General features: G+C 48.1%; 12 protein-coding genes across 12 annotated transcripts; 7 read left to right on the top strand and 5 right to left on the bottom strand.

Moving 5' to 3' along the window:
* Positions 1-227: 227 nt before the first annotated feature.
* On the bottom strand, positions 228-1,065 carry FTJAE_7979 (glycoside hydrolase family 16; the record flags this gene model as incomplete). The annotated part of the gene is made up of 2 exons (XM_037354746.1): positions 228-619; positions 666-1,065. 2 exons carry the CDS (start codon positions 1,063-1,065, stop codon positions 228-230), a joined length of 792 nt encoding a protein of 263 aa, XP_037204919.1.
* A 1,176-nt stretch (positions 1,066-2,241) lies between these two features.
* FTJAE_7980 (uncharacterized protein) lies at positions 2,242-2,937 on the bottom strand (the record flags this gene model as incomplete). The annotated part of the gene is made up of 1 exon (XM_037354748.1): positions 2,242-2,937. One exon carries the CDS (start codon positions 2,935-2,937, stop codon positions 2,242-2,244), a length of 696 nt encoding a protein of 231 aa, XP_037204920.1.
* Positions 2,938-4,379: 1,442 nt separating this feature from the next.
* Positions 4,380-5,307, top strand: FTJAE_7981 (metalloprotease MEP1; the record flags this gene model as incomplete). The annotated part of the gene is made up of 3 exons (XM_037354749.1): positions 4,380-4,601; positions 4,648-5,177; positions 5,226-5,307. 3 exons carry the CDS (start codon positions 4,380-4,382, stop codon positions 5,305-5,307), a joined length of 834 nt encoding a protein of 277 aa, XP_037204921.1.
* Positions 5,308-6,093: 786 nt separating this feature from the next.
* On the bottom strand, positions 6,094-7,841 carry FTJAE_7982 (uncharacterized protein; the record flags this gene model as incomplete). Its single annotated transcript, XM_037354750.1, has 2 exons — positions 6,094-7,251; positions 7,464-7,841. The coding sequence occupies 2 exons, from the start codon at positions 7,839-7,841 to the stop codon at positions 6,094-6,096; spliced, it is 1,536 nt and encodes a 511-aa protein (XP_037204922.1).
* A 1,025-nt stretch (positions 7,842-8,866) lies between these two features.
* Positions 8,867-9,695, bottom strand: FTJAE_7983 (phosphotransferase family; the record flags this gene model as incomplete). The annotated part of the gene is made up of 2 exons (XM_037354751.1): positions 8,867-9,168; positions 9,218-9,695. 2 exons carry the CDS (start codon positions 9,693-9,695, stop codon positions 8,867-8,869), a joined length of 780 nt encoding a protein of 259 aa, XP_037204923.1.
* A 2,136-nt stretch (positions 9,696-11,831) lies between these two features.
* FTJAE_7984 (transcription factor Zn C2H2) lies at positions 11,832-14,155 on the top strand (the record flags this gene model as incomplete). The annotated part of the gene is made up of 2 exons (XM_037354752.1): positions 11,832-12,228; positions 12,291-14,155. 2 exons carry the CDS (start codon positions 11,832-11,834, stop codon positions 14,153-14,155), a joined length of 2,262 nt encoding a protein of 753 aa, XP_037204924.1.
* A 753-nt stretch (positions 14,156-14,908) lies between these two features.
* Positions 14,909-15,720, top strand: FTJAE_7985 (short-chain alcohol dehydrogenase; the record flags this gene model as incomplete). Its single annotated transcript, XM_037354753.1, has 2 exons — positions 14,909-14,942; positions 14,996-15,720. The coding sequence occupies 2 exons, from the start codon at positions 14,909-14,911 to the stop codon at positions 15,718-15,720; spliced, it is 759 nt and encodes a 252-aa protein (XP_037204925.1).
* Positions 15,721-16,075: 355 nt separating this feature from the next.
* FTJAE_7986 (oxidoreductase yusz) lies at positions 16,076-17,022 on the top strand (the record flags this gene model as incomplete). Its single annotated transcript, XM_037354754.1, has 3 exons — positions 16,076-16,359; positions 16,408-16,589; positions 16,643-17,022. The coding sequence occupies 3 exons, from the start codon at positions 16,076-16,078 to the stop codon at positions 17,020-17,022; spliced, it is 846 nt and encodes a 281-aa protein (XP_037204926.1).
* A 120-nt stretch (positions 17,023-17,142) lies between these two features.
* Positions 17,143-18,116, bottom strand: FTJAE_7987 (anabolic serine and threonine dehydratase precursor; the record flags this gene model as incomplete). The annotated part of the gene is made up of 2 exons (XM_037354755.1): positions 17,143-17,157; positions 17,364-18,116. The coding sequence occupies 2 exons, from the start codon at positions 18,114-18,116 to the stop codon at positions 17,143-17,145; spliced, it is 768 nt and encodes a 255-aa protein (XP_037204927.1).
* A 1,095-nt stretch (positions 18,117-19,211) lies between these two features.
* FTJAE_7988 (uncharacterized protein) lies at positions 19,212-20,207 on the top strand (the record flags this gene model as incomplete). Its single annotated transcript, XM_037354756.1, has 1 exon — positions 19,212-20,207. The coding sequence occupies one exon, from the start codon at positions 19,212-19,214 to the stop codon at positions 20,205-20,207; it is 996 nt and encodes a 331-aa protein (XP_037204928.1).
* Positions 20,208-21,469: 1,262 nt separating this feature from the next.
* Positions 21,470-22,978, top strand: FTJAE_7989 (alpha-amylase; the record flags this gene model as incomplete). Its single annotated transcript, XM_037354757.1, has 3 exons — positions 21,470-21,728; positions 21,777-21,886; positions 21,965-22,978. 3 exons carry the CDS (start codon positions 21,470-21,472, stop codon positions 22,976-22,978), a joined length of 1,383 nt encoding a protein of 460 aa, XP_037204929.1.
* A 475-nt stretch (positions 22,979-23,453) lies between these two features.
* On the top strand, positions 23,454-27,620 carry FTJAE_7990 (chromate transport; the record flags this gene model as incomplete). The annotated part of the gene is made up of 5 exons (XM_037354759.1): positions 23,454-25,430; positions 26,012-26,143; positions 26,192-26,239; positions 26,293-26,414; positions 26,462-27,620. 5 exons carry the CDS (start codon positions 23,454-23,456, stop codon positions 27,618-27,620), a joined length of 3,438 nt encoding a protein of 1,145 aa, XP_037204930.1.
* Positions 27,621-27,948: the final 328 nt, after the last annotated feature.

A 27,948-nucleotide genomic window follows, 5' to 3' on the forward strand; every position in this document is an offset into this window, starting at 1 on the left:
GAGATGCTACCCCTCTCGGTCTAAATCCAGATATTAAAGGCACTAAAGCACCCATCTTGCTCATAATTGAGGTAAGAAGAAGGGCAACACTATTCATGAAGGAGCGGTCAGTCTTCTCAAACAGCAATGTATCTTGACTCTATCGTGTCGTTTTCTCCAATCCAATGCTACCAACCTAAACACAAGTATTTACGTGATCCAAAACTCGATAACTATTGCAACGCCTCCTAAGCAGTGTTGTAGTACATCTCAATCTTCTTGATCTTGAACACAGCATTCTGCTTCGGAGGTCCAGCGCTCCAGCCCTTATCACCATTAGACCAGTTATTCCAGATCCAAGGTCCAGGCACATTGGGAACATCCTTCTTGGTAGACCACTGCTTCACACCATCAACATAAAACTGAACAAGACCCTTGGTCCAGTCAATTCTGTACTCGTGCTCAGTGGTAGTAGGGTTCGCAGGAGGAAGGACGTCCTTATGAGATGGCTCGCCGTCACCGTCGTTGTCTTGGTTCGTGAACCATAGTCTACGAATACCGCCGTAGTTGGACTCGGACTTGGGATCGGAGAGCCACTCGATGTCGGTCTCTTGGCTGTCGGATTGGTAGAAGAACATTCCTGAAATAATTAGTATACGATAATCGAGATGGCGGGATAAACGTACCGTTGCAAACACCTGCAGGTTCGCTGAGAATAGCCGTCGTTCGGACAGAAGCGTACTTGATGTTCTCAATCTCAGTCGCTACCTCAGCAGCCTTGTACGGCTTGGACTTTTGTCCACCCGGGACAGTCAACTCAAGGTATCCATTGCGGACTTTGACACCAGATGGTGTGAAAACATGGGTCTTCCCAACTTGATAATCGCTCGAATAAAGACCCTCAGGAAGACTCTTCCCATTAAAGGTCCAAACCTTCTTATTAGCGAACTTTGTCGCGCGGTCGACAATGTAATGACCATTCTCCAACTTTGGCTCAGGAGATCGCTTGGTAACGCATCCCTTAGGCGAGGCAGACGCCAGGCCAAGCACTGTGAATGCGACGGAGACGTAGGAAGCGATATGCATGGTGAGATCTAAGGATACTCTTGGCCCGAGTCCATCGCGACTTGGCGCGCTTGTTATATACCGAACCCATGACCTCGAAGGATCGTAGGATTCCCGTCTAGACCGCACTGAGAGGAATGTCTTATGTCGGACCTGGTCTAGCGGTGGATATCAAGGCTGAGCATTCCAGGGGTCCCCTGTAGACTTGGCTTCCTCAACATACCAGACAGCATTGCAGATGTCTGAGCTTAGGTCCTGTTCATTTCTAGCGGGCCGATCCTCTGTGGCTGAGTGATTTGTATTTATTATATTAGGATTTTGGTCCGTTTGAGACATTTGTGAAGGAATAATGTTGTTATCCTTCATTTCTGGTATCCATTGTGTATAAGCACTAATGATCTCGAAACAGGGCGGTGGCGGAGGCAAATAGCGGGCCCTGAATTTTCGGGTCAGCGCTTGATTTGGAAGGTTCTTACTGGTGATCTGAAGAGTGATGTAGTGGGTTCCCGGAATTCCGTGCTGGCGGCGGTTGTTGGACCTGGAATGTGGCTCCTCGGCCGGTTGTAGTGAGATTTGGCCGCAAATGGCTTGATCTTAAGATCATAGATCTGTTCCAGGCTTAAGACGTACCCTAAGAGTTGAGCTTCGGAGAAAGTGTAGCTTGTCTAATGAGTCAATAGGTTGAGAAGGGCAGACGCATCGTAGTATTAGACTAGCTATTGCCCCTCGAGGGCCTTCTTTTATCTTGTTTTAACTGGGATCCCCGAAACTATGACAATGCCCTCCAGACAGGACAATCATTTCATCTAACAACAACAGGCAATATAGCAGATGAATTAACATTCTGAGTTCTATAAGTTACTCCCATGCCATCATGTTTTGCAACCGTGTACACTTTCCAGTCCATCTACCAATTCGATATACTAACATTTCTGTCACTTGTCGTGTAACCGGTACCGGGAAAGATATTATAATAATATTCTGGTATTACTGGCTTGCCGGTTTCTTTCTTCGGTGACATTCCCTTTGACTCCCAAAGCTCGCCACCAGCATCAAGTTCCTGTCAGGCTCTATCTGTATATCTCAGGCCCAATCGATTTAACGCTCTATAGATAGCTCCTAACAGAAAATGGTCAATCCGTTTAATGGACCGGCGGCTTTTGCCAGAGACATTTTATTCAACCCGTGCCAGTCGACTCAGTGCTCCGAGGCTGCGGGGATCGAGATTATGCTGCGTTTCATCACCGGTGCTGGGATTCCGTCCTTCGAAGTAAGTCTCGCCCAAGTAGAGGGTAGCTCTGTCGGATCCTCACCATAAGCCCAGAGCAGGCTCTCAAAGAATCCGGGCTTCAGTTCTAGGGCGGCGACGGTCCTGATCTTGAAATCAACGGGTGGTGCCACGAGGTAATTTCCTGGTGGTCGGCGCTTTTCCGGACGGTGAACTCCTATACCAGTGTAGATGACCTTTATCTGTCGACCACCGGCGGCTACCCTCTTTTCCAAAGCTAGGTGAAGCTTTTCCAACTGTTCTACAGTAAGACATGGTATAGCAACGCAATCGATATCGGCTGTAAGGGAAGAAAGGATCTCCAGTGAGGGCGCATCAAGTGTTGTCAGGAGAACAGTGCTGAAATGTCCATTAAGGGTCTGATAGGCGATAACCCGAGAAAGGGCTTTCCGGCTCCCAGATGAGACTTGGGAGAGATGTAATCCCTCAGGGATTGAGAAAGACCCAATTGTGGTTGCCTTTCCGAAGCGGCCCTCTATCCTCAGGTGTCGCTGCACGGATATCAGGCACTCCCATATCATCTCGCGGATCTCGAGAGGAAGACGCGGGAAGCATATGAATGTTGATAGGCCTTCGTTTGCAGGCGGTTTTTCGGAAGGCTCCATGGTGAGAATGTGATGGTGGTCCGAGTAGGTGACGGTATGTTCTGAGTGCTTGTGAGGATTAGAATTTATTTGTAGGACTGAGAATCATAGTACGAACCAGGTAGATGCGACTCACTTTTTATGTCATTCACCAAAGCTTAAAATCTTTTTTTTTCCCTTACAAGTCATGACCCTGAGGAGAAAGCTTATCTACAAGCCTCGCAAACTCTGTCATTGGCGTACATGATGATACGCATGAACTCAAATCTTGACCCCCAACCCACATTACCAATTACACTATATAGGTGAGATGGAATAAGCTCCGAGCCTGAACGCAAAAGCACACATCCCAGAGCCACCTGAAATGCTATTGATCAAGCCAGGCAGCGAGTTTGCCTCCTAAAAGCTTATCTTGATCAAGTTTCCATGCTGTTCATGACCAAGTTGCGTGCGGCAATAATCTCGAACCCAAGAACCAGAAACTGTTTCAGTACAGCGACTTGGACGTGTTGCGCCGAGGGATTACGCTTAATTCGTCTGCTGTGTTTACATAATGTCCTTCAACGCATCGCTCCTCATGCTGAGTATCAGAACACCTTGTCCTTGGTCACAAGGTTAAACTCTAATATTGAAATCAGGTATCCAGCTCAAGAAACACTGTAGACAGGCGTGTAAGCCACAGAAAATAATAAATCAACTCGTGCCGCATCTATCCGCATCCACCAAGCGTCGCATGTCTGCTCTTACCCAGAAGCTCAGAATCCTGGTGAGCGGCCATAAAAGGGTATTAGCCTAAATAGTAAAAACATTCTCTGCTGAAACAGCAAATTCTCATTTACAACTACTAAGGCGGACCCATTGCATCAAAGGATACGAGGTTCAGTACGATTTACTAGCAGTTACTGAAGATATACTCTTCTGTATTTGGACCCTCACTTCATCGACGGAGCCTACAATGATGATGGCCGTCAGCAGGCAAACGATCCAGAGACCGCGCGTCGTGAGTGAATCCAGAGTAGTCTATTCTTCACCGTATACGATAAACGGCTTATCGAAGTCCGAGCATTACGATTTCAATCCTACAACTGTGTCCCTTTGCCTGATTCTCTGCCCAGAACAGCGAAAGTCCGCGTAACCCCGCGATCTACCAACCAATAGGACAGGTGTCAGCCTGCTTGCATCTCTGAGACCCCTGGAACAAGATTCTTATTTCCTATTCAATCGTCCTTAAGGTAACGCTAACATGGTCAGACCTCGTGTTCCTACCTTGTGAGGGGTACTGCCAAGAATCCCACCAGTACTGGCGAACGTGGCGCAGTGCAGGAAGGATTGCAAAGGATTCAAAAGTCCCAATTGCAAGCTGGCAATACGAAAATCTCATATATATATAAAACAGTAGGATGTATACGTTTGGTGTCTCGCGTTCAAGTAGCTAGTGCGTTATTTATCTCTCATCACTCAGTATGCATCTTCAATCTGCTCTTGCTATCGGCTTCCTGGCCAACTCTGTGTCAGCCGCTGGCTTTGACTGCGGTGCCTCGGGATCCAGCAGTGGTTTGAAAGCTGTTTCGAAGGGCCTTGCAAATGAGCATCTTGAAATCCGAGGACAGCATAAGAATGTAGAGGTCAAGACCTACGTGCATATCCTCGCAGCGAGCAAGAAGGAAGAAGACAACTACCTTAAAGTAAGCTTAAAGATAGCTTTGGGGCCACTGTACTAACTCTTCGCAGCAAGCTACGGTCAAAGGCCAGATAGACCTTCTCAACGAGAAATTCAAGCCCTGGAATTTCTCGTTCAAGTTGATGAACACCACCAGAACCGTCAAATATGACTGGGCTTATCCCATCAGTCCAGGAAGAGGTGAAGCTGAAGAGGAGCTCCGAGCTGCATTGAGGCAAGGAACGTACAAGGATCTCAATCTGTTCTTCATCGCCAGTATGCCCCCTGGCGGAAAGTGCGAGCTCCCTGTTCCCAACCCCACCAAGGACAACATCCTCTTCGATGGCTGCATCATGAGGCCAGATAACCCTGGCGAGGTCCCTCCCAAATTCAACTACGTAACCGTGCACGAAGTTGGTCACTGGCTCGGTCTGGAGCATACCTTTGAGAATGGTTGCGAGGAGCCAGGTGACTATGTTGATGATACTCCTTATGAGGCAGGGCCTCCGGAGTATGGAGTGTGTCCTCCACCTGATCTGAACAGCTGTCCTGATAAGCCTGGTTTTGATCCTACGGATAACTTCATGGACTATGTTGAGCCGTGAGTTGTTCATATCTCGAGACCTGGAAACATGGCTAACAAGTGCAGTGAATGCGGTCCCAAGAGATTTACCCCTGGACAAGCTGAGCGCATGCATAAGCTTTGGAAGAAACTGCGTGCCAAATACTAAAGCCTCAAACTTCAATGAAATGCCACGAAGGTCAATAGTAGGATTGACACCAAGGAGTTGGGGGTGAGCTGAGAGAGAGAACGGAGCCAAGGGCATGCATCACTGCTGGAATGTATTTACTTCAATGCGGCGAGTGCAAGTGACGTGCAGAGGGATTGACTGAGAGTGAGTGTTCAGCGTTTAACTTTCCAAGTAAAAAGAAAATGAAAAAAAGAGAGAGGCGATAAAAAACGAAATTGCGGTTTATGTGGATCGAACACATGACCTTCAGATATCAATTGATTGAAGTTTGACTTCAGTCTGACGCTCTCCCAACTGAGCTAAACCCGCTAAGAGATGTCAAACTTGGGCCAGTAAGACATCCATGAGCCGAGGCCAGGTCGATGTCCACAGAAACTACCCTGCATCAACTCCAACATTATAAAAAGGTAGAGGTATGGGACACTGAACGATAGATAGAGGGGTTGAAACTCAACTGAGTGGACATGAAGATTAAACACCATTGCTCCCCGCTGTAAATCTAGAAAAAATCAGGATTGTTTGAGCCCTCATTTCGTGGGGGCGCTAACAGAGATGGCAGAGACGACAACAGTCTCATCTTACTACAACGCACCGCCATGGAGGGCTACTTAGGGGTTGTCCACATGTCTCTCACGAAGAAGGAGTTGCAGGCTTTTAGTGGCAGATCATGTTCACACGTCGCTGTAGCCATTGTCGTGGATTAATAATTTAGCTATCAATTAAGTCTTACGCCAATCTTAACTTGAGGTATATGTTAGGAGCATGCTACGTTCTGACCTCCATATACAAATCATACAACCCGTCACCAACGTGTCTATTCCTATAAATCCACAAACGCTTTCCCTTCCCGGCCGCATTCTCCCCATCCAACACATCTTCCTCAATCATGCTTCTCAAGACTCTAGCCTCTGACAGAGAATCGCCTTCTGGCACAACAACCCGCTCCGACACCTTAGTCGCCACAACAGCGACTAGCAATTGAAGAAACGCCGTGATCCACAGAATCAATGTGATAATTCCCCAGTGCGAAACGTTGAGTTTCTGTCCAATCGTTGGCATTTGGCCGGCGAGTACGATATCTGTGTTTGATTCGATGACAGCTGCCAACATACCCGTTGCAAAGCGTGATAAAAGATATTCTACTTGTTCTGTTGAGCCGTTGAGTGGTATGCCGAATATTGATGCAGCGGGGTAGCTGTTTGAGCGGGTGTCGTTTGGACCGTCCGGGCTTCCTAGGGCTATCGCTGATGTTGCTAGGCGCATCAGTCTCTGACCAACTTGGTGCTCTGGCCTCTTGGCGTTTTCGACAGGGCTCATTTTGACGGTGCAGTTGTAAAGCCACGGATCTGTCGACGATGATTCAAATACCGAAACAATGCTGCAGTTGCTGCCGCAGTTGCGAGAGGGAGATGTCATGTAAATCTTCTCACCAGAACCCTCCTTACTGGGTAATGTGATGTTGGTTTCTCTCCTCCCATTATCGACGGTGATCAGCTCCCCTGTTCCATTGCCCCCTTGACGAACCCTCAAAGCGTCGCAATGCGACGTAATGTTGACCTTCCTGTCCGTGACAGCTGAGACAGGGGCCTTGTTCGGGTTATCCAAAGTAAGCGTATTCGTCTCTCGAAAGACATATGCACACGACCCGCCGTCACAAAACAGAAACTTGTTATCTGCAAAGAATAAAGTCCCAGGGGAAAGAATATCATCGGGAGTTCCTTCGTTTAGAGCTAGGGATATGATTCCGTAGCTGTTTGCCGCGTACTCTTCGCTCTTGGTTGAACTGGATGCGTTGACAATACTCGAACCTGAGATAGTGGTTAAGTTCGCGATGGAGACGTTTCCGGGAACCAAGAGGGCTTGGTCTTCGGTTTTCTCGACTGAGTAGCAGAGGCCGAGTGAGGCATAGCCGATTTGAGTTGCCTGATTATGTTAGTCAGGTTTTGAAAGAAACCAGATGGGGACCTACAAGAAATAGCGCTACCCAAGTTGCGACTCCAACATGAATTGTCCACCGACTCGATTTGAAAGCCAAGACCAATACTTGGCTCATGCTATGAACATGCAAAATGGCTTTGACCTATTTTCAGAACCATTAGTAAACTGTCCGTTTCCAAACCTCGCCCAACGCTTACTTTTTGACGAGACCTCGGCCTCCTACTCAAAATCCACCATCTCAAATCTTGCACCGCATGCGTCAACTGACTCATAGTCGACAGACCCAGAGCAATAAGAAACCCCGTGATGAGCGCATTGAAATATTTCTTCTGCTTCTCCGATATGACATCGTAGAGAGCATACGCGATCAAGATCCCGTAGACGACTATGATGAAGATGACTGTGATGAACCATTTTCCGATGAGGCCGAGCCACAGTTTTACTTTTGATCGGCGACGAGCTGGAAGACCTTGGAAGGTTCTAGGTGGTGGGTTTGGTGTAGTCGGTGGATTCTGGAATTCGAGATGGATGTCGTGCTGGCCGTTTGACGGCACGGCGTAGTATTGCCCTGCCATTGTGTGGTATCAAAAGTGAACGAAATGCGAATATTCAGCTGGATGGGATCTCGACGGCTATAAAGATCATGCCGGATCCACGGTCATGGCGCAGGCATCCACATTGAATCCATCGCTCAGCCTCGTCAAGCAATTAGGTTTTCGCCTAGCTATACTATCAAGGTATAGCGTCCTTGGCGATCCCCTCAGCCTGGCAGTATCTCGTTTTCATTGGTTTGTCCGTATAAAAGAACATCGGCGAGCATTATAGCGTCACCACGGAAAACCGGGAGCCGTAGCATGTGAAACCATTCCAGGGAAGTTCGGACGGTTCTGAACAGTCTGGAATTCTTGGCAGGCTATGCGTATTGCGGTTGGGGAATAGCACTCGGAGGGTATAAAAAGATGATATTCAGTCTTCTCTCTATGAGATCCAGCCCGGCATGATAGATAAAGGTATTTCTAAAAATACTCCACTCTCTACCTTTCAGGTCCACTACTAACCAACGCTTTAATTGAACTTGAGATGCATATCTGGACGCTCGAGATGTCAACGTTGGAATAAGGGCGTGATGGTTCGTCCGCATCTGCACTTGTACCAAATTCTGACCTCAATGAAGCACATACGACCATACCTGCAGGAAAATACGGGATCCCCTCCGCTCTCCCATAGTCAAGCCTGTAAGGGGCGGATNNGTGACGACCAGCGAATCCCCGCAGTTGTATGTTTTTTGCCCTTGATAACTGAACTTGGGCAGTGTATCCTTTTTGCTGGGCGCTTCAGATTCTCCCCGAACCCCTCGAGAAGTGCAGTACCATTATCTTGTTGGCGAAACAGTTCACCATCTTGAACCTGTCTTACTCTCGGGTAGCACCGGTCCTCAAGGCTACATGAAACCCCATGAACGTGCGTAGTTATCAATACCGTCAACAAACGTTTCTCTGGGTTCCTCCAAGAACATCGGGATGTACTCCTGCACCCACTCAGACTCCCAGTGGTTGGTATACACAGCCTTGTAAAGCTCCCAGTAATCGGGATACCAACCTCATTGGTGCCAGTCTATCACAGCGACAACACGGCAGGGTGAGCCTTCAGAGACCATTATGTTGCTTTGGTGAAGGTCAGCATGAGTGAACATAACTCCAGGATCATTAGGTAGTAATTGGCGGTATGGATCAGGTATATCCTCAAGATTATAACCTTCCCAGTGAGGACCACTTGCGGCTTGCTGTCTTATCAGGAAAGAAAACCAGTCATGGAATTCCTTCACTGATGAAAACGGCCCTGCTCTTGGTCGGATTCCGTCCGCGAATACAACATCTTGCAGTGGTCCGCGGTTGATTTGTCCTGTTGACTAATTAATAGGATAAGTCTAATGGTAGCCGGTCTAACCCACCAAGAAATTCGTCCTCTGGATCGCGTTTCACCCGACGTAACTCAACGACCATATCTTTTAGCTGCTCACAAGCCCCGAATTTATCCTCTCTACTCAAGGAATCCCATCTTTTCTCCAAGGTCATGCCTTTGACCAGCTCCATATACAAGAAGAATTCTCCTCCATCTTCGGTCCAGCCGTATATCTCAGGCACAGGGACGCTTGGAAGATATCGATACAACCACCAAAGGCACTGGCCTTCCGCAACAGTGACGCGAGGCTCTTTGCCGAACTTGACGACTAAGCCAAGTGACTCGAAGATAACAGTATTCTTCCTATCAAGGACGTGGTCGCCAGCTTCACTCTTGGCTCGGACTTGATCAGCAGATGGAAAGGTTGCTTCAGGCCCATTACATGCGAAGAACGTAGAGTCTCTGAATGTAACGCTAGGGCCCTTGGGGAGAGAGTCAACGAGGATCGTGGGCGGCGAGGTTTGCATTTTGGAAGATCTGTATCTGATGAAGAGGGGAGAGCATGTTGGTTAGCCCCATTGCTAGGATTTGGTTGTTGGTTCGAACTTTCGACGGATGAAAGCCGGGCCGCTATATATCCAATCAGAAGTCAAGTTTATTCGCCCTGCAACAGACATGATAAGAATAGCAGTTCAGGGCTATGCGTCGGTTTGGACAATAGCGCTCTGAGGGTATAAAGGGAAAACCTTTAGCTTATTTCTCTATAAGATTAGATAAAGCATAACAAATAAAGAAATTAAATATATCAATTAAACTTAAGTGTAAATCTTTTCTAATTTATTATTTCAAGATTTATTATTTAGAATACTAACTTTTTTAAATAAGGGCTAGCTACTGCTAGAAGACGTATAGTAAGAGAAAGACCCAATACAGTAGATATCACTGTATATAAACCCCAGAAACCCATAAGTAATACAGATTGAGCAAAAAATGCATTTGGAGCTGATACTATTAGTGGTCCTGGGAAGGAAAATGGCACTATACACCACAACAACACTATTATGCGCCAAAGTGTTATCTGCCAGAGACTGTACTTCTGTAGATCGACCTGTTTCTTCACAAGTAACAGAGAAGGAAGTAATACAATCGGCTTCCAGCACATTGACGCGATCCGAAGTTGGTATAGACTATGAAAAGGTTAACTAATATATTCTATTTCAAGCACAGAGAAGTTCAAACCTCGTAGGCAGACTCGCGTTCGGATTCGGTGCGTAGAGAAGCACAAAGAGTGAAATGAAATCTAGAAGCGTCACAATCGATAAGATCGGGATCAGTTTTTGCAGCGGTCGGTATCGGCCTTGGGTCCAGTGCCGAACCTGAGGACTAAAGGAAGGTGATTCTGAAGCCACGGCTGGCATCTAGGACGTGTTAGACAGGCTTGTGGAATTCAATGTGATGCATCAATTGTGTCAGTGGTCAGCTACATACCCTGGTTAGTCGTTTAGACAAAACCCATGAAGGGCCTGTATTGTTTTGGACAGAAATCGTAGTTGGGCAAGTCTGGTATTAGATCTTGTATTAGTCAAAGTCGAAATAGCAGCTAAGATGTATCGGACGTTGAATTCACTTACATGGTCCCTGGAAAGAGAACGGCAATGGAAATTCTTCCATGCCTCTGAAACGGGTCCCATTTCTGGAAAGCTCCCATCACTTTGAACTAGACTTCGAGCCTTTGGTCCCGTCACTATGGGCTCGAACGGGATTGGGATTTTGATCGAAGTTGGTAGAACAAAGAGACATAGGATAAGGAAGAGTTTCAAAGCGCAGTCCACGGCACAGGCGATGACCACTGGTCTGACTCCAAAAATGTCATAACTATTTGATGTATTCCAGACATCATAAAAGCGACTCGACATTCCCCTTGATTCTGAACAGTCCCATTCGGGCAACGGGCCTGGACCTTGAAGTTCTTTCATAAGGTTTCTGGCTTTAATCGAAATGGCTATGACACAAGCCAAGGTCACACTTATCAGTAAAATCGACAGTGTCTTTGCTATTCGGGCCTGGCGTTTCTGAGAAATTAACACAGCCTGCGCAAATACCTGAATAGCTTGGAATATCAAAAGAAACTTGGCCATCGTTGAGATAACCTCCGATACGTGATCCTCGCGTGCGACATAGCAGCGGATTTCGAGGACGTCGTAGTTGCCATCTCCATCCACGGTCCACAGGGGAACCGTGTCAAGCTTTTTCCTCCTTGAAAGCAGATATAGTTGCCAGGCGCTGGCGGCAAAGGTACCCGACAGAACAAGGAGGAGAGGAAGCGGCCGGCTTATTGCCAGGCCAGGGTGAGAGTATAACGGCATCCTCACTACAGTTAAATGTATGCGTCTCTTGTAGTGAGATTGTTACAATTGCTGACCGACGCGTGTCTGAAAATAGGTTGAGGGAAATTAATGTGCCAGGTAAGCTTATCGCAGTGGTCACGTGAATTATGCAATACCCCTGTTGTTGTTGTTGTTGGTTGTTGGTTGTTGGTTGCTGGTTGCTGGTTGCAAAACGCGTTGAGAATCCCCGCTCCGCGACTTCATTCTTTCATTCTATGGTCTTGCTCCATACCTTTGCATGAGAGGCCTTATTCAGTGCAGAAGCCACTAGTAAAGATGGCTGTGCGACTTTGCGATTCGTGTCGTGCATTCGACATTCAGGCTTTTGACCCCGCCAAGTGCAGAGTAAGGGGATACAAACTACTCTCAGTCATCACTGCTGCCAAATCTGGCTGTCCGTTCTGTTCCCTGCTCCTCAAAGCGCGATTTTCCCGGGCACCGAAGGAAGGGATAATACCAACCCTCCTTTGTTGGTTGCAGTGGATTTATTTGCAACCTGATGAGGAGTGGAAGCATCGGTTGGATACTCAATTCCAGGACGACAGTCATACCACCTCCAGCGTCGGCACTCCACTTGGGCTTGCTAGGTTGTGGGCAAGTAGCTCCAGTCCCGGATATCGAATATCTTACCGATCCATCCCTCTAAGCCCTTTCCAGATCCTAGCTGATGAAGGTAAGCCAGCTAATTGCTGATAATAGCAGAGTCGATGTGACGAGTAGCTAACGATCAACCAGGGTCTCCTGCAGCCGTCAGCGGTGACGTATCGGGACGACTACTGAGCTCAGAAACATCATCTGATGATCACGTACGGGTGCTGTCGCGATGGCTTGAACAGTGTCAAGAAACCCACGAGGAATGCCGACTATCTTTATCGGGCTCGCCTTTGCTAAACCCGGAGGTCACTGACCTTCCAAACCGCTGCATTGAAGTCAGCCGTAACAGCGATGGGATGAGAGAACTCAGATTGAAGGAAACTGGTGGTCGACGAGGAAAATATATCACGCTCACCCATCGCTGGATTCAGCCAGACACCGCCAACGCCTCCACTGTACTGACCAACTACTATGACAGGCTTCGTGGAAGAGCGTTAGACCATCTCCCCGCCCACTTTGAGGATGCCTTTGATCTTGCAATAAGGATGAGTATCCCTTTCGTATGGATTGACTCGCTTTGTATCATACAAGACAGTCAACAGGACTGGATAATAGAGGCTTCCCAGATGGCGAAGTACTACCAAAACTCACTCTTTACTGTTGCCGGTTTTGGCGTTACTCGAGACACAGGATTATTCGCAACTGCTGTTCAAGACCATGGTCCCAATCTTGTCCGGCTTCCGTATAGAGACCGACAAGGCGATCAAAAAGGCTACTTTTATGTATGTCATGTCGACCATTCGGAAGTCAAGAAACAGTATGACAGTGAAATCGCCCATTCCGATTTATTGAGTAGGGGTTGGATCTTCCAAGAGTGGGTGTTGAGTAGACGCGTTATCTGCTACACCAGAACGGCCTGTTTCTATCAGTGCCAAAGGACCAGTCCGCAAACCACAACTTCAAATGATGTCAACTTGAACATACTCACCGACAAACATGCTGATATCTCCCTCAAGAATCATTTTAGGATTGATTCTCTAAAGTTAGTGGAGACTGTCTTTCTAAGGTGGAGATTTGCTGTGCATACTTATTCTTCTTTGCATCTTACCAAGGCTGGCGAGGACAGATTGACCGCACTTGCTGGTATCTCCCAAGAGTTTGCCATAGCCATCAATCGCTCAATAGACAAGAAAGACTATTGGCAAAGTTTTTATCTAGCGGGACTATGGGCTGGGGATATTGTAGTGGGCCTCTTATGGGAAATGGATGGGGCCTGTTCAGACAAAAGACTGAGTGGGATTCCTACATGGTCTTGGGCATCAGTTGTGAAGCCTATCGTGTGGCAGCATGACCATCGCGAAATATCTTCGGGACTTATCGGTCAAACCAAAGGGCTTTGCGAACTCCTTGGTGCGAAGAAAACCTCGGTGGAGGAGCAAATTTCAGCTTTTGAACACGACCTTACCAGAGATGCTGACCTAAAAAGTCAAGTTGTTCCAGCGGAACAATTTGTTACACCGCAGTTCAATACCCTTGTCATGCAGGGAAAGCTTCTTCGTCTCAGAATCAGTGGCTTATTCGACTCAGACTCAGACCTGGAAATCGCAGCCACCTTGTCAGGTTATGAGATCGAACCGAAACACAATTTACATACAGGGTTTACGACAGTTCCTGGGACACGGACACGAGAGTATTGGAGGAAGATAAGCCTTTCTCAGTTTCCGGAAATTCTTTGCGGATGGGCATCGGTCGATGACTTGGTTGCAAGCTCGGAGCCCATACTGCAAGATGTCGTTGCTTTTCCACTCACGAAGACAACTGTGGACTTCCCGGGGTTTGGTCTCGGTTATTGTTGGTCTTCGTACCAGGTGTACAGTGTTCTTCTACTCCGACGGATAGCAGACGGTTCATCTTGTTTCGAGAGGATTGGGGTTGGGAGGATCTTTGGGCTACAGATAGAGGACCAGTTGAAGTCAGTAACTAAAACAACCTTTTGGCTGGTCTAATAGTCTTTTACTTTATCAAGCGATTTGAGATTAAGTTCTTTATATTCTTTTTAAAGTCTAATCAAGTTAGTTTATATTTCAAAAGCCTTTTTTAAAATAGAGGCTTATTATAAGCTAGAATCTCTTAATAAGCTAATACTAAAAGCTTTTCTTTTTTAGTAAGATTTATATTTTATAAGTTTTTAAAGAAATTTACATGTGAATTATGCAACAGACAAATCCTGCCGGATGGTATAAACTTGACGGCAGGGGGCCCTTGAGATGTCAGTCTAGCCAGCGATGCCAGTCGAAGTCTCCCGGGCTTGAACTCCATACACAAAGTTCGAATAGTCTTGAGGACTACGGATTCCCGCTAGTTGGAGATCTCCTGTGCTTGCATGGTAAAGCAAGTCCTATAGGGATTGCCCGGCGAGGTTGCTTTGAAGGAATGCATTGGCGTAGTGGCCTGAATTCAGATTGGGGGCTGCAACTGACTCTGATTCAGCAGGACGAAAGAATGAGATAGCCCGCCCTAACGAATCCTGAAGGCACTGAAGGATGCAATTGGCCAATGAGCTCGACCTGATATCTCCGTGGATGTATCTCCGGGCGTTCCGACAAGATGCCCGCGGGCGGATTTTAAGCTACACCTTGCCTTAAGTCCGCTAGTAGCGACATGAGGAGATGGCACAACAGCACTGCTACATATATCCGTCAAAGATTCCCTCTAACATTCCAATTTGCCACCAAAGCTCATGTTTTACCCTATTCAGCATGTCCAAATACAAGCAGCTGGTACTTATCACCGGTGAGTTGCCGCACACAAAGACACACAGACTCTCCATTGAGATACCCAACTAGGCGCCAATCAAGGCGTCGGCTTCGAAACCGCCAAGAACCTAGTTCTCTCTTCGGTTAAATACCATGTTATCATTGGAAGTCGAGATGAAGCCAAGGGGGAGATAGCAGCCCGCTCGCTCCAGTCCCTCGACGACATCAAAGGAACAGTCTCCAGCATCCAGATCGACGTCACGGATGATAATTCCGTCGATGCCGCTGCTCAAACCCTAGCCTCGGAATGGGGCAGATTGGATATACTGATCAACAACGCTGGCATCGTCTCAATGGCTAGTCCTCCAACGCGTGAAGTTTTCCGCAAGATTCTCGAGACGAACCTCGTTGGTGCACTAAGCGTTACGGAAGCGTTTCTCCCTCTTCTTCGCAAGTCAGAGCATAAACCTCCTCGTCTTATCTTTGTTACTTCAAGCACAGGATCTATCACTCATACATCCAACCCTGAATCGCCGCTTCATAACGCTGGTGCGATGGAATACCGGACTAGTAAAGCTGGGCTGAACATGCTCATGGCGATGTATGACATTCGACTCAAACAAGAAGGTTTCTTGGTATTTGGGGTAGATCCGGGATTGTGTGCGACGAACTTTACGAGTGATGCTGAGTCTCTCAAGCAGCGAGGAGCGGCTGAGCCGGCTGAGGGAGGGGAGAGAATTGCGCGTGTTGTTAAGGGTGAGAAGGATGAAGATGTTGGGAAGGCTATTGGAATTCAAGGCATAAACCCATGGTGATGCCACCGATTTCGTTTATGAGGGACAACCAGTAAAAGGGACGCAGAAGGATGGCGGATAACTGTTATTTGGTTCTTGTATGGAAGTATCACCGTAACATAGTGGGATCAGCTTCTGAGTCATCAAATCGCAATCAGGAATCAGATTGTCTTTGAGCTAGAGATCCCTTCCAAGCAAATATCGCCAGGATCAACTAACGTTATCTGTCAGACTGGTCCCACTGATGCTGACACAATCCACGGAGGATCCCGAACCTGGTTCTCACCACCAGTATAAAGCATGATACTTACGCTTCTTATCATCAGACTGCTCTACAATTCTGGGGAAAAAGCCTAAGATATATATTTACGATACCATGGTGTTAACTTGGTTCATTACCGGCTGCTCCAGCGGGTTTGGCGAAGCCCTCGTTCGTCAACTTCGGTCTGCAGGGGATAACGTCATAGCCACTGGCCGCAACGCCGATACAAAGCTCTCGCACCTCAAAGAAACTGGGGCAGCTATTCTTGAACTCGATGTTTCATCCTCTCCTGAGATCATAAAGTCCAAGATCGACGAGGCTTGGAGTATCTACGATGGAATCGATGTTGTCATCAATAACGCGGGGTATATCCTCAGTGGGGCAGTGGAAGAGCTGACGTGAGTATTGGGCTGTCAGTTGTGATGATTATAGCTGATCATAGAAAGTCAAGAGGATATGGAAAAGTCTTTCCAGGTCAACTTTCACGGACCCATGAATATCACTCGTGCCGTCTTGCCCTACTTGAGAGAGAAGGGATCTGGAACTCTGCTTTTCGTCGGATCTCAAGCTGGATGGCACGCTGACCCCAGTGCATCTGGATACTGCGCCAGCAAGTTTGCCCTCGAAGGTAAGCCGCGTCCAATCTTCCATCCATTGGGCATTACTCACTGACAAGTTCAGGTGCCGTTGAGTGTCTATCCAAAGAGCTCGCCATCTTCGCTTCAGGTCTAAAAGTCCTCATCGTCGAACCAGGATACTGCCGCACTCCAGTTTTCAACAAGATCCAGCACGTTGAGGCTCGTGTTCCGGAGTATGCTCAGTTCAATGAAGCAGTTCGACAGGCTGAAGCGACTCTGACGGAAAACTCACCGGGAGATCCTGAGAAGGCTGTTGCTAGGATGATTGAGCTCGTTAAGGGGACCGGCTTTGCAGAGGGTAAGAAGATGCCTTTAAGGGTGCCCTTGGGGTCGGATAGTTGGTCGAGAGTGAAAGCTAAGTGCGAAGAAACACTGGAGATTTGCCGTGATTGGGAGGACCTGGCAAAAAGCGTTGATATATAAGCTGAAATGGCACAAGCAGAATGAACAGAAGAAATCAATTTGACGATATGAAGTTTAGGCTTGTCTCTAAACATAACCGGAAAATATCACGCCCCATAAACAAGCTTCGCCATCTTATCCCTATCGTAGTTCCCACTGCACAAGACAACAGTACTAATCTGATGTTTCACCCTATCAGCAACTTTATGAAACCCCGCAAGAGCCAATGCCGAAAACCCATCAACACGCTGCCTCTCCTGCAAATGAAGCTGTCTCAACGCCACCAAGATCTCCGCCTCCGTACACGTAACAACATGATTAACCGTCTCCCTCGCCATCCGAAAGTCAATCCCATCCCGTACAACATCATTATCTTCTTCGCACGCAGCAATCGTAGGCGAAGTTTCCGTCTCGATGGGAAATCCAGCAGATAAAGAAGCAGCAACTGTCATCAAGTTTAACGGTGTTACGCCCCAGACTTTGACTTTTGGTCGTAAATCGCCAGCTTGCCTTTTTGCATCTGTGGCGAAGCAGCCTATGGCGCTTATGAGTGCGATGTCAGTCATGGGCGCGAAGATGTTATGGATATCCTTCCCGTAGGCTTCGAATTGCTGGAGGACTTCGACGCAGACGGTGCCTAGACCGGCGAGGACCATCGTATCATCGTAGGGGGAGAAATATATATGCTCTGATCTTTCAGCAAGGTCTTGTGCATACGCTCTCGCTTCGCTGAGATCATGTCCATGTCGCACAATCTCAGGACCGTACTGCATCACCTTATCAAGAAGATATTTCTCAACATCCATTGGCATGACGATAGTGACTTTTGTTCCTAAAGCATGCGCCGCAAGGGCAGCGCCCATGGCATGATTCCCCGTTGACGCTGTGACAAATGGCTTTTTTGTTGGATTGTCCTTCATTCGTGCTATGGCACCGCGGAAGTGGTAAGAGCCAGTGTACTGACGGTGATCAAGTTTGAACCAGAGTTTTGAACCGTACTTTTTACTGATGGTTCTGGAGGGGATAAGGGGTGAGCGGTAGACGTAGAGTTTGTTGAGACTCCATTGTCTGAGGGCTTCTTGGCCGATGGCGAAGATCTCTGGGTCGGTTGGCATTTTGAAGTATTTAACATGGCGCTGGACTTGTATCTATGGGGTTGAGAAGCATAGTAGAGTTTGTATTGGCGAGTGTCGTTAATTGATGAGATCAGGCATGCTTTTGACGGGTTTAGTCGCGTGTTTGATGCCGGCGCCAAAGATTGATCGCGTCCTGGCAAGGGGGCTAAGATCGATCATGATTGGCTGTTGAGCTTCTGCCGAGTTTTCAACCCTGTCTGCCTGTCGATATGCGGGGTCCATTCACATTCACTTCTCTCATTTTGTGTCACATCAATTCTCATCGCCATGATGAGTAGCCGTCAAGAATCTCACTCTATCGCCCTGAAAATAGTTCTGAATTAAATCCCAAACACAATTTTTAAAGCTTGTGTCTAACCATTTCACATACTGAGTGTATCTGGACGCAACTGAGAGCCTATGGAGCCGTCTCAGAGACGACGTGCAGGATGCACTGAATGCAAGAGGAAGAAGGCAAAGGTATGCTCAGTATCTGCTCTCGTATTTCATTTGTATCAACATTAACATTCAACAAGTGCGACGAGAAGAGGCCGTCGTGTTCACGGTGCTACAAGTACCCTCACCTATGTTCATATGAGTTGAGCGTTAAGAGCTTCAGAGTGGCGAAACGGAAGCCAGCGAATAATATTCAGGTACTTCATTTACCTTCAACTGAAATGATTCAATTGAATACAGACTCACTCAATAATACCCCCACAGATCACGACACGGCCATCTTCAACCGGTGAGATGGCTAGTGAACGACAAGTGTCTCTGGCACCAAGCTCAGTTGTGACTCCCAACCAACTAATTTCTTATACCAACACATCCGACACATTTGAGAGCGACTTTCTTTCACCATCAATACTAAACGACTCTTCTGAATTCCTGTTTTCCTTTTCTGCAGTGAGCCCACCAAGGCTCAGCATCTCCCTCTCCCTTCCATCCAGCCCTCCACTCCGGTCTGATCCTCGGCGGATCTACTTTCAGCACTTTGTAGCCCACACAGCCATAGTATACTGGCCGCTACAACCGGACATGGCTCTAAGTTTGATTCTACCAGCCGCTGATCTCAGCCCCTGTATAATGGGGGCAATGATCGCCGCCAGCAGTAGCCAATTGTTTAGGATGGCGCGAAACCCAGAGTCGAAGAGTGCAGCAATATCGGCGACTGTGGAGTGTCTGGGGAGCCTGCGTCAAGCAATTACTACACCGGAGTTTGGTGACCTTGGAGTGACTATACTGCCGACAACGTTGATGCTGGCTACGACGTGTGTTTGCGCTGGGGATACTACGACCTTTCGGAAGCATCTCAACGGGGCTCTTCACATTGTTCAGCGCGACAAAGCGAAGTATAGTCTGGACCCTTTATGGTGGATGAGTCTCAAGTGGCTCGTCCACATGCTTTTGATGAATAGATTGTCAGGCCTGCCCCTACCTTCACGGCAGACGAAAGGGTTCATTGACTGGGACTACCTTTTGACATGTATGCCTGATTTAGGCCGCATTGATCTCACTTCCGGCTTTTCTCGAGAGCTGGTGACTGTTCTCAATATGGTTTGCGAGCTATCTGAGCCACGTTGCATGAATGTCGATGCAGGTGGCCAATTGCATGGAAATGGCCTAGCACGCAGTGCATGTTCTCACGAGCTTGAACTTCGATTGATCGAGCTTCGGAAAAAGACCGCCTCAACAGTAACAGACACGGTGCTCCGGACAGAACTAGAGACCAGCCATAGACTGTTCACTGATGCAACACTACTATGTCTATACAGACGAGTTGACGAACTACCCAAGGACAACCCCAAAGTTCAGACAGCAGTGAAATCGGCCATCAACTCATTGCAGAATATTCACAAGCAGTCTCCTGTTCATGCTCAACTCTTGTGGCCACTCCTTGCAGCAGGCTGCGACTCAATGACTCACGCCGAACGTGTCATCGTTGTAGAGACGATGGAGAGCATGACTGCACGGGGATTGGGTAGCTACGACAATGTCCTCGAGTTCATGAGGGATTATTGGAAGCATGGAGGCGATATGAGATGGGACTTGTTCGCCAAGCAAACAGGAAAAGATCTCGTACTCTTCTGATGTGAATAGCACCGAACTCATAATTGCGCCTTCTCATATTCATCGGGCCAGCGGATAATCACGGATGGCCTCAAAGCCGATTATAGACTGAATCTTGATTTCAGTCGGTCAAAATACACCGCTCTTCATGCTTTACAAAAGGAGTGTATAAGCTCGTTTGCAGCAAAGTGAGCTGCATTGCTACGTCGCACGGCCGTACTGTTGGGCTTGGGAGGTAACCTCGGCAATCGAGCACAGCGATCGACAGCATAAACACCATAAATGGACCCAGCACCTCCAGAGCAAAGTTTTCACGATACTCATGCAATGACTAAAATCAACATCTGATATCAGTTCATCCAAGACTCGGCTCTTTACCGGCGGTGATGAAGCAATCACCAGCTGAATATCCAATCCGCAATGTCAACATACTGATAGGGTAGGATACGAAAGAAGAAGTCGAGATTATTTCCACCACGGAGAAACATTCTTGGCTTAGTGAGATCAAGAGAGTAGGACCGAAAACTGCCGGTAGGGCATTATTAGTCAAGGAAATCATAGGCTTAAAGAGGGATACCACACATGCAGAAATCCGGGGTTGACAGCCGAGGATGTATGCTAGACACTCCCGCTTGCGGGGGCGGCCCGAATAAACGGGATATAATGCTAAATACGGTAAAAGTTCTGAAGTCTGTCAAGATGTTATTCTAAAAGAACAATAGGAACTGTTGCCTAGTTAGTGCTAGCCCGTGCAACGCTGAAAAAAGCTCCGTGATGGAATAGGGAGGTGAGCCATTTGAAACATTAACAAATGACGAAATACCCATGCAGACAACAAACGTGGTGCATGATACGCGCAGGGAACACGCGGAAACTCCGCCTGTCAACGTGACACCAAGGAGATCGAGTTTCGGGCCGATAGAGGTCATCTGGTGTACCCCTGTCACGATGATCACCATTGGAGCTACCGTCTCAACCTCAAACGCTCGTGCACTATAACGTTTAATGACATGACCCCGCAGACGCACCCAATCAGACGACAGAAGTCAGCTTCGGAGGTTTTTGCGGCTTTGGGTCGCCTGTTAACCCACTGTTAACGAATCCTTTGGTCCTTGGTGCTATAGCTGAACAATGCTCTAACACTGTAATTAAATCCTTCATCATCCGAAACATACTATTCGTCTTGTCTTGAACACTTTCAATTTTACGATAAAAAGGCTTTGTCCCGTCATGTCTTGAGATTCAGCAGCACGCTCAACCTTCTCCCTCATTCACCATTCAGCATGAAGTTCTCTCTCCTTGCGACCATCGTCGCTAGCATCAGTCCGCTTGCACGCGCAGCGGATGCAAACGCTTGGAAGTCGCGAAATATTTACTTCGCACTTACTGATCGTGTTGCGCGCAGTGCTGATGATAATGGCGGTAGTGCATGCGGAAACCTCGGAAATTACTGTGGTGGAACTTTTAAGGGCTTAGAGTCGAAGCTTGATTATATCAAGGGCATGGGATTCGATGCTATTTGGATTACTCCTGTTGTTGACAGTAAGTGTTGCGAAAACGTGTGAGAGAAGGTGACTGACCAGGCGATAGATACTGATGGGGGTTATCATGGATACTGGGCTAAGGATCTGTATGCGGTCAACTCCAAGTATGGTACTGCAGATGATTTGAAGAGTCTTGTTAAGTCTGCTCATGACAAGGTAAGCCAAATTACTTTTCCTGCTGTTCTGCCATGACCACCTTGGTCTGTCTTCGTGATCCCGTGCTGACTGTTCCAGAACATGTACGTCATGTGCGACGTCGTCGCAAACCACATGGGCAAAGGCATCTCAGACCACAAACCCTCTCCCCTCAACGAACAAAGCTCATACCACACCCCCTGTGACATCGACTACAACAACCAGACCAGTATCGAGCAGTGCGAAATCGCCGGTCTTCCCGACCTCAACACCGGCAGCGACACCGTCAAGACGGTCCTCTACGATTGGATCAAGTGGCTCGTCTCCGAGTACAGCTTCGACGGTATCCGCATCGACACTGTTAAGCATGTTGAAAAGCCGTTCTGGCCTGGTTTTCAAGACGCTGCTGGTGTTTACGCCATCGGTGAGGTTTGGGATGGAGGGCCTGATTACCTAGCTGGTTATGCACAGGTCATGCCTGGTCTTTTGAACTATGCTATGTATTACCCCATGAACCGGTTCTACCAACAAAAGGGTGATCCTTCAGATGTTGTCGCTATGCACGATGAGATTAGCAACAAATTCCCCGACCCTACTATCCTCGGCACCTTCATCGACAACCACGATAACCCCCGCTGGCTAAGCCAGAAGAACGACAAAGCTCTCCTCAAGAACGCCCTCGCTTACGTCATCCTCGCCCGAGGCATTCCCATCGTCTACTACGGAACAGAGCAAGGTTACGCTGGCGGCAATGATCCTGCTAACCGTGAAGATCTCTGGCGAAGCAGCTTCAGCACCGACGCGGATTTGTACCAGCACATCTCACGTCTCTCCAAGGCTCGCACAGCGGTCGGTGGTCTCGGTGGAAATGACCACAAGCATCTTTACTCGCAGGACAGCGCATATGCTTGGAGTCGTGCTGATGGTGATCTCATTGTTCTTACTTTGAACCGTGGACAGGGATACTCGGGACAATACTGCTTCAACACTGGAAAGAACAACAAGACTTGGGATAAGGTGTTTGGAAGTGGAACTGTTACGTCTGATGGAAATGGACAGGTTTGTGTTAGCTACACTAACGGCGAACCTGAAGTTTTGGTTGCATCGAGTTAGATGGCATAAAAATGGGGGTTGGCTTCGTACTGGATACGGTCTTTTTCCTCGACTCTCCTTCATGATTTTCTTATATACTGATCTCAGTTTCAAATCAACTTTTTTCTGTTCCAGCTTTGGGTTGTTGGTGTGCACACTATGTCAGCGCCAAGACGCGATGCGCCAAATGTTGGCTACATGGCGGCTGTGATTGTAATTGTACTGGTTTGCGATGCTGCGTAAGGGTGTTTCTGGCAGCCAAAAAAGGAGTTGCAGTGCTTACTGTCATCTTGATTGGCCTGAGCCATGTAAAAAATGAAACGTTGTGTCAGCCACCCGAAATTTCAGGCGCTTAATATTCTCATATTACAATCCGTGCAGCTCTGTGTATACAGCCGCTGCGGCTGACTGCCACGTCCTTTTATGAGATTTATCCCATTGTGAATCCTAAATATCCATTCTTCATCTTCTCCCACTCGGTCAGCTCTCGACAAAAATGCCACCATTCCAATATCCTCCATTACTCCCCTTGGAGCTGCGGCTTCTGGTCCTGCACTCCGGTTTGTCACAAGATCCCCTCACTGGGACCCTCTTACAGAGGAGATTGTCGCCCGAAGACGAGGATGTCCCAGATTACGAAGCCCTATCTTACTTCTGGGGCGATCAGTCTCATCCTCAACCCATCAAACTCAAGACAAAATGGCGAAAACCTAAAGAACACGCACATCCAGCGCCAGAGCCGGACGGCTCCAGCTACCGGAAGTTCATCCTTTCAGCCTTTGGTATTCTTCACTCTGGGTATCTTGATATTGGACCTAATCTGGCCTCCGCTTTGCGGGCACTACGATACCCCGACCGTAAGCGGCTACTGTGGTGCGACTCCATCTGCATCAATCAAAAGGACGTCGCAGAGCGCTCTGCTCAGGTTCAGCGCATGGCAGATGTATATCAATCTGCCCGAAGAGTCATTGTATGGCTAGGTCCTGCAGCGCCCTGGAGCTCTACAGCCATAGAGACTCTACGTTGGGTGAGAAGCCAACTCTCGCCTTTAGCCATAGATCTTACCTCGTATAGAGAAATCTTTGCCCCAACAAAGAACGCAAGCCGGCAGGAGATCGATTACGGTGAGCATCTTCCGCTTACCCAGGACCAGTGGCTTGCATTCGAGCAGCTGCTGGACTTGAACTGGTTCCGGCGGCTTTGGACTCATCAGGAAATAGCCTTGGCAAATCAAGAGACATCGATTGTGAGGTTGGGCAACGATGAGATACTGTGGACCAGGTTTATTGAAGCGGCCATGTTCATATGTTTCAACAAAGGATCAGTATCACAACCGTGCTTTGTTGATCTGGCCAGGCATAGAGCAAATATCAAGGTTTTTTGTGCCAACGCTTCGAGTTGTAGGTTTGCTCAGCAGTTGGGAAGGGACTGCAATGACTGGGTTTCTCTATTATTTTTGACGAGGTTATATGAATGCTCTGATATTCGGGATAAACTCTATGCGCTTCGAGGGTTTCTCGAGCCTGAGACTGCCCAATCGATCCGTGTAGACTACACAAAGTCTGCCAGGCAAATCATGGCTTCAGCTTCTATCACTTACATGAAGCAGAGACGAAATCTCCAGTTCCTGGAGCTCTGTAACTCGATGATATCTCCCAGCTGGGCGGTGGACCTACAGAAGCCGCTGTGCCTCATGCAGCTCTTGAGCAACGCAGGTGCAAGATCCGCCGCATCAGCGAGATATATAAAGCCTGGAGTGTTGGAGGTTGCGGGCGTTTCTTGTGATGGAATCTGCAACAGTGTAATGGATATGCCCCCGAGAGCAAAGTTTGAAGCAGTAGAGGACTATGTCGCCAATGTCCTCAAGGTGTTTCGAGATATCACAGGGAATGAGGATTTTCATCAAGACGATAAATGCCTCGACGAGTTGATAAACCTGATGACGTTTGGTAAGCTCTGGGAGCACAGTACAGCAAGAACTGAAGGTCCTCCCTCTTGGAGCAGAATATCTCTGGAGATTGGACGGTGGATGATACGTCAGTGGATTACAGGCCGCGCCATCGCGGACGATTATCACAACATTCCATATGGTCATAACAATGAGACGGTAACCGCTTGCACAAGGACGCGCCGTGGGACCCTCGCGTGCGTCCCTCCAAGCAGCTGCGACGGAGACATAATAGTAACTCTTCTCGGCCTGTCCAGCAACTTGGTTCTCCGTCCTCAGCCTGAAGATGGTTTCTACAAGGTCGTTGGACCATGCTATCACCCGGGGTTTTCTGACGGCCAAGCCTTACTAGGGGATGACTTCCGCGGCTGGGAGAAATTGTGGTCTGTCGACACACAGTATTATGCGTTTTGGAGAGAGGGCGAGCCTCTCCGTTTCTCAGATCCACGACTTGAAGGGGTTCCATTGCCCATTGGGTATAAGGAGTTTGCAGCTGAGATGGGTGGGGAATCCGTTCCTTTTTGGGTACGCAAGTGTGAATATGAGGAATACATGGAGAACGAAAGAATTTACGATCCACGAATGTCAGAGCATAGGTTAAAGGAGAGAGGGGTGTCGATAGAGAGATTTCGGTTAGTATGAAGAGACGTTAACGAATTTGAAGAATTCATAGGGGAATTTTATAGGGACAATGTTTTGATGGATGTGATACTGTTTTCATTTTCAATTTATCTTGATCATGATAATGCATGAGGATATGGAAACAGAGGGCGAACTTATACATCGACAGAAACCCTCCAGCCACGTGCGCGATTAGTATCTCACCATTGGCTAACCACCGCCAAGGAAGCTAACATTAACAATTAAAAAAGAAATTATAGACACTGGCAAGAATAAAATGTCAATTATTATCACGGTGAGAGAACAGGCAGGTATCTGGCACACCTGCGCGATAATTGGTCAATCGCAGCCAAGCGATGAAAGAGATTTAGATCCAATGACGTGACCGCCGGGATTTAAGATGAAGCTTAAATCTCCATTACGTGAGTCACTTATCTCCTTGCATCCTCAAAATACATCAATTGAGTCTCTTATGATACGTCAAGAACCTCAAGATGGTTGTCGGCGGCTGGGAAAACGCGGTGCGTAGAGCCGCAGATCGCGGGCTGCAGACACTCAAGGTCAATTGGCATCTCGGCTTCACTGCATTCGGCGGACCGCCCGTGCACTTCAAGATCGTAAGCAACCTCTCAAAGCTGATTTTACAGCATGGCTAACGAGCGAAGTTTCACGACAAGTTTGTTACGAAATTGCAATGGATCGATGAGCAGATTGTACGTTTGCACTACCTTCCAAACCATCACAGCCGATTAACAGCGATCGTTAGTTCCAGGAGCTCTTCAGCGTCTCACAGGCGCTCTCTGGCCCTGCCAGTACGAAAATGCTTTACTGTATCAATTTGATCCATGGTGGACTGTTCGAAGCTATTCTGGCATTTTTCATTTGGAGGTATGACGCGTGTGATGTATCCAAGACGACGCGGCTGACCAAAACAGTTTACCCGGTTTTCTAGGCATGTTTGGACTTTCCTTTGGTGTATCCAACATCGGAGATACCCTACCTCGCGCGGTATACGCCCTTCTTTCGGGTTTAAATGCAGCGACTGTTGGTATCATCGCCCTAGCAGCCGTCGAACTCTCCGACAAGGCTATCACAGATCAGGCTACGAGGCTTGTTCTCTCAATCACTGCCATGGCTGGAATACTGTACAACGCCCTCTGGTATTTCCCGGTTCTCATTGTTGCGGGTGGATGCTGTACTATTGTGTATGATTTCCGCTGGCTGCATCGTCCGGTCCGCGCTGTGAAGAATGGTCTTCTAAGGATGAGGAGGGGAAGAGTTACGGAGAGTGAGAATATTCAAGGCGCTGAAAATGGAACGGACGGCAATGCCAATGACTCGAGAGTTGCCCTTGCTGAGGCAGCTGAGTCTGCCCCCCGAGAGGATGAACCACGTGTCGTTCCGCAGGAATATCGCCTCAACTTCTCATGGAAGTCCGGAACAGCCATCATCGCCGTCTTCCTCCTCTCATTCATCGTCGTTCTCGTCCTACGCGGAACGCTCCCGACTACTCCTCTGCTCTACAAACTTTTCGCCAACCTCTATCTAGCTGGAACGATCATCTTTGGCGGGGGTCCCGTGGTAATTCCTCTTCTTCGAGAGTACGTCGTTGCCGAGGGATGGGTTTCACCGCGTGATTTCCTGATCGGTCTCGCTATTGTGCAGGCGTTCCCAGGGCCAAACTTTAACTTTGCTGTGTTCCTTGGTGGTCTTACAGCTGCGAACAATGGATATCCTGCTATTGCAGGAGCGCTAATTGCTTACCTCGGTATCTTTGTCCCAGGCATGGTTCTCGTCCATGGAACAATGGGTGTATGGGGAGTTCTGAGGAGTCGTCGCTGGGTCAAGTCTGCTGTGCGAGGAATTAATGCTGGTGCTGTTGGATTGATCTACACGGCTGTCTATAGGATTTGGCAGGTTGGATATATAGATCAGGGCTTCCAGTCTGGAAAGAGTTTGGCTGATGATCCTTGGTGGGTTGTTGTCACTGCAACGGCTTTTGTGGGAGGACGTTATTTTGGTGTCGCACCGCCGTTGGCGATTCTGCTTGGTGCTTCGTTGGGGCTGCTGAGGTATGGCATTGTTGAAGCATGAGCCTCATTACCCGGGAGCAAGCAAGCATCGGCGAGGTCCGAGATGTAGACGCCGGTGTTTGGACATTGATCGAAAGACGGAGGTCGAGATTTGACGGCATTATGTAAATGATTGGAACAAAGTTTACACGCTGGCGATTAGTATGGTACGATGGAGGTGAAGGCATCATGCTCCGGTGGGGCCGAGCGGCGACTGCTCGGGATGGCTTCCGTGATGCTAGGTACGGTTTCTAACATTGGCTCCTGACCGGCTCTCGGCAGCGAAACCGCAGAAGACGAACCGTAGGTTACAAGAATTTCCGAATGCGTAAGCTCTGTCTATTTCGAGC

Source organism: Fusarium tjaetaba, assembly GCF_013396195.1.
Source record: "Fusarium tjaetaba strain NRRL 66243 chromosome Unknown NRRL66243_c0000165, whole genome shotgun sequence".
Classification (NCBI taxonomy): domain Eukaryota; kingdom Fungi; phylum Ascomycota; class Sordariomycetes; order Hypocreales; family Nectriaceae; genus Fusarium; species Fusarium tjaetaba.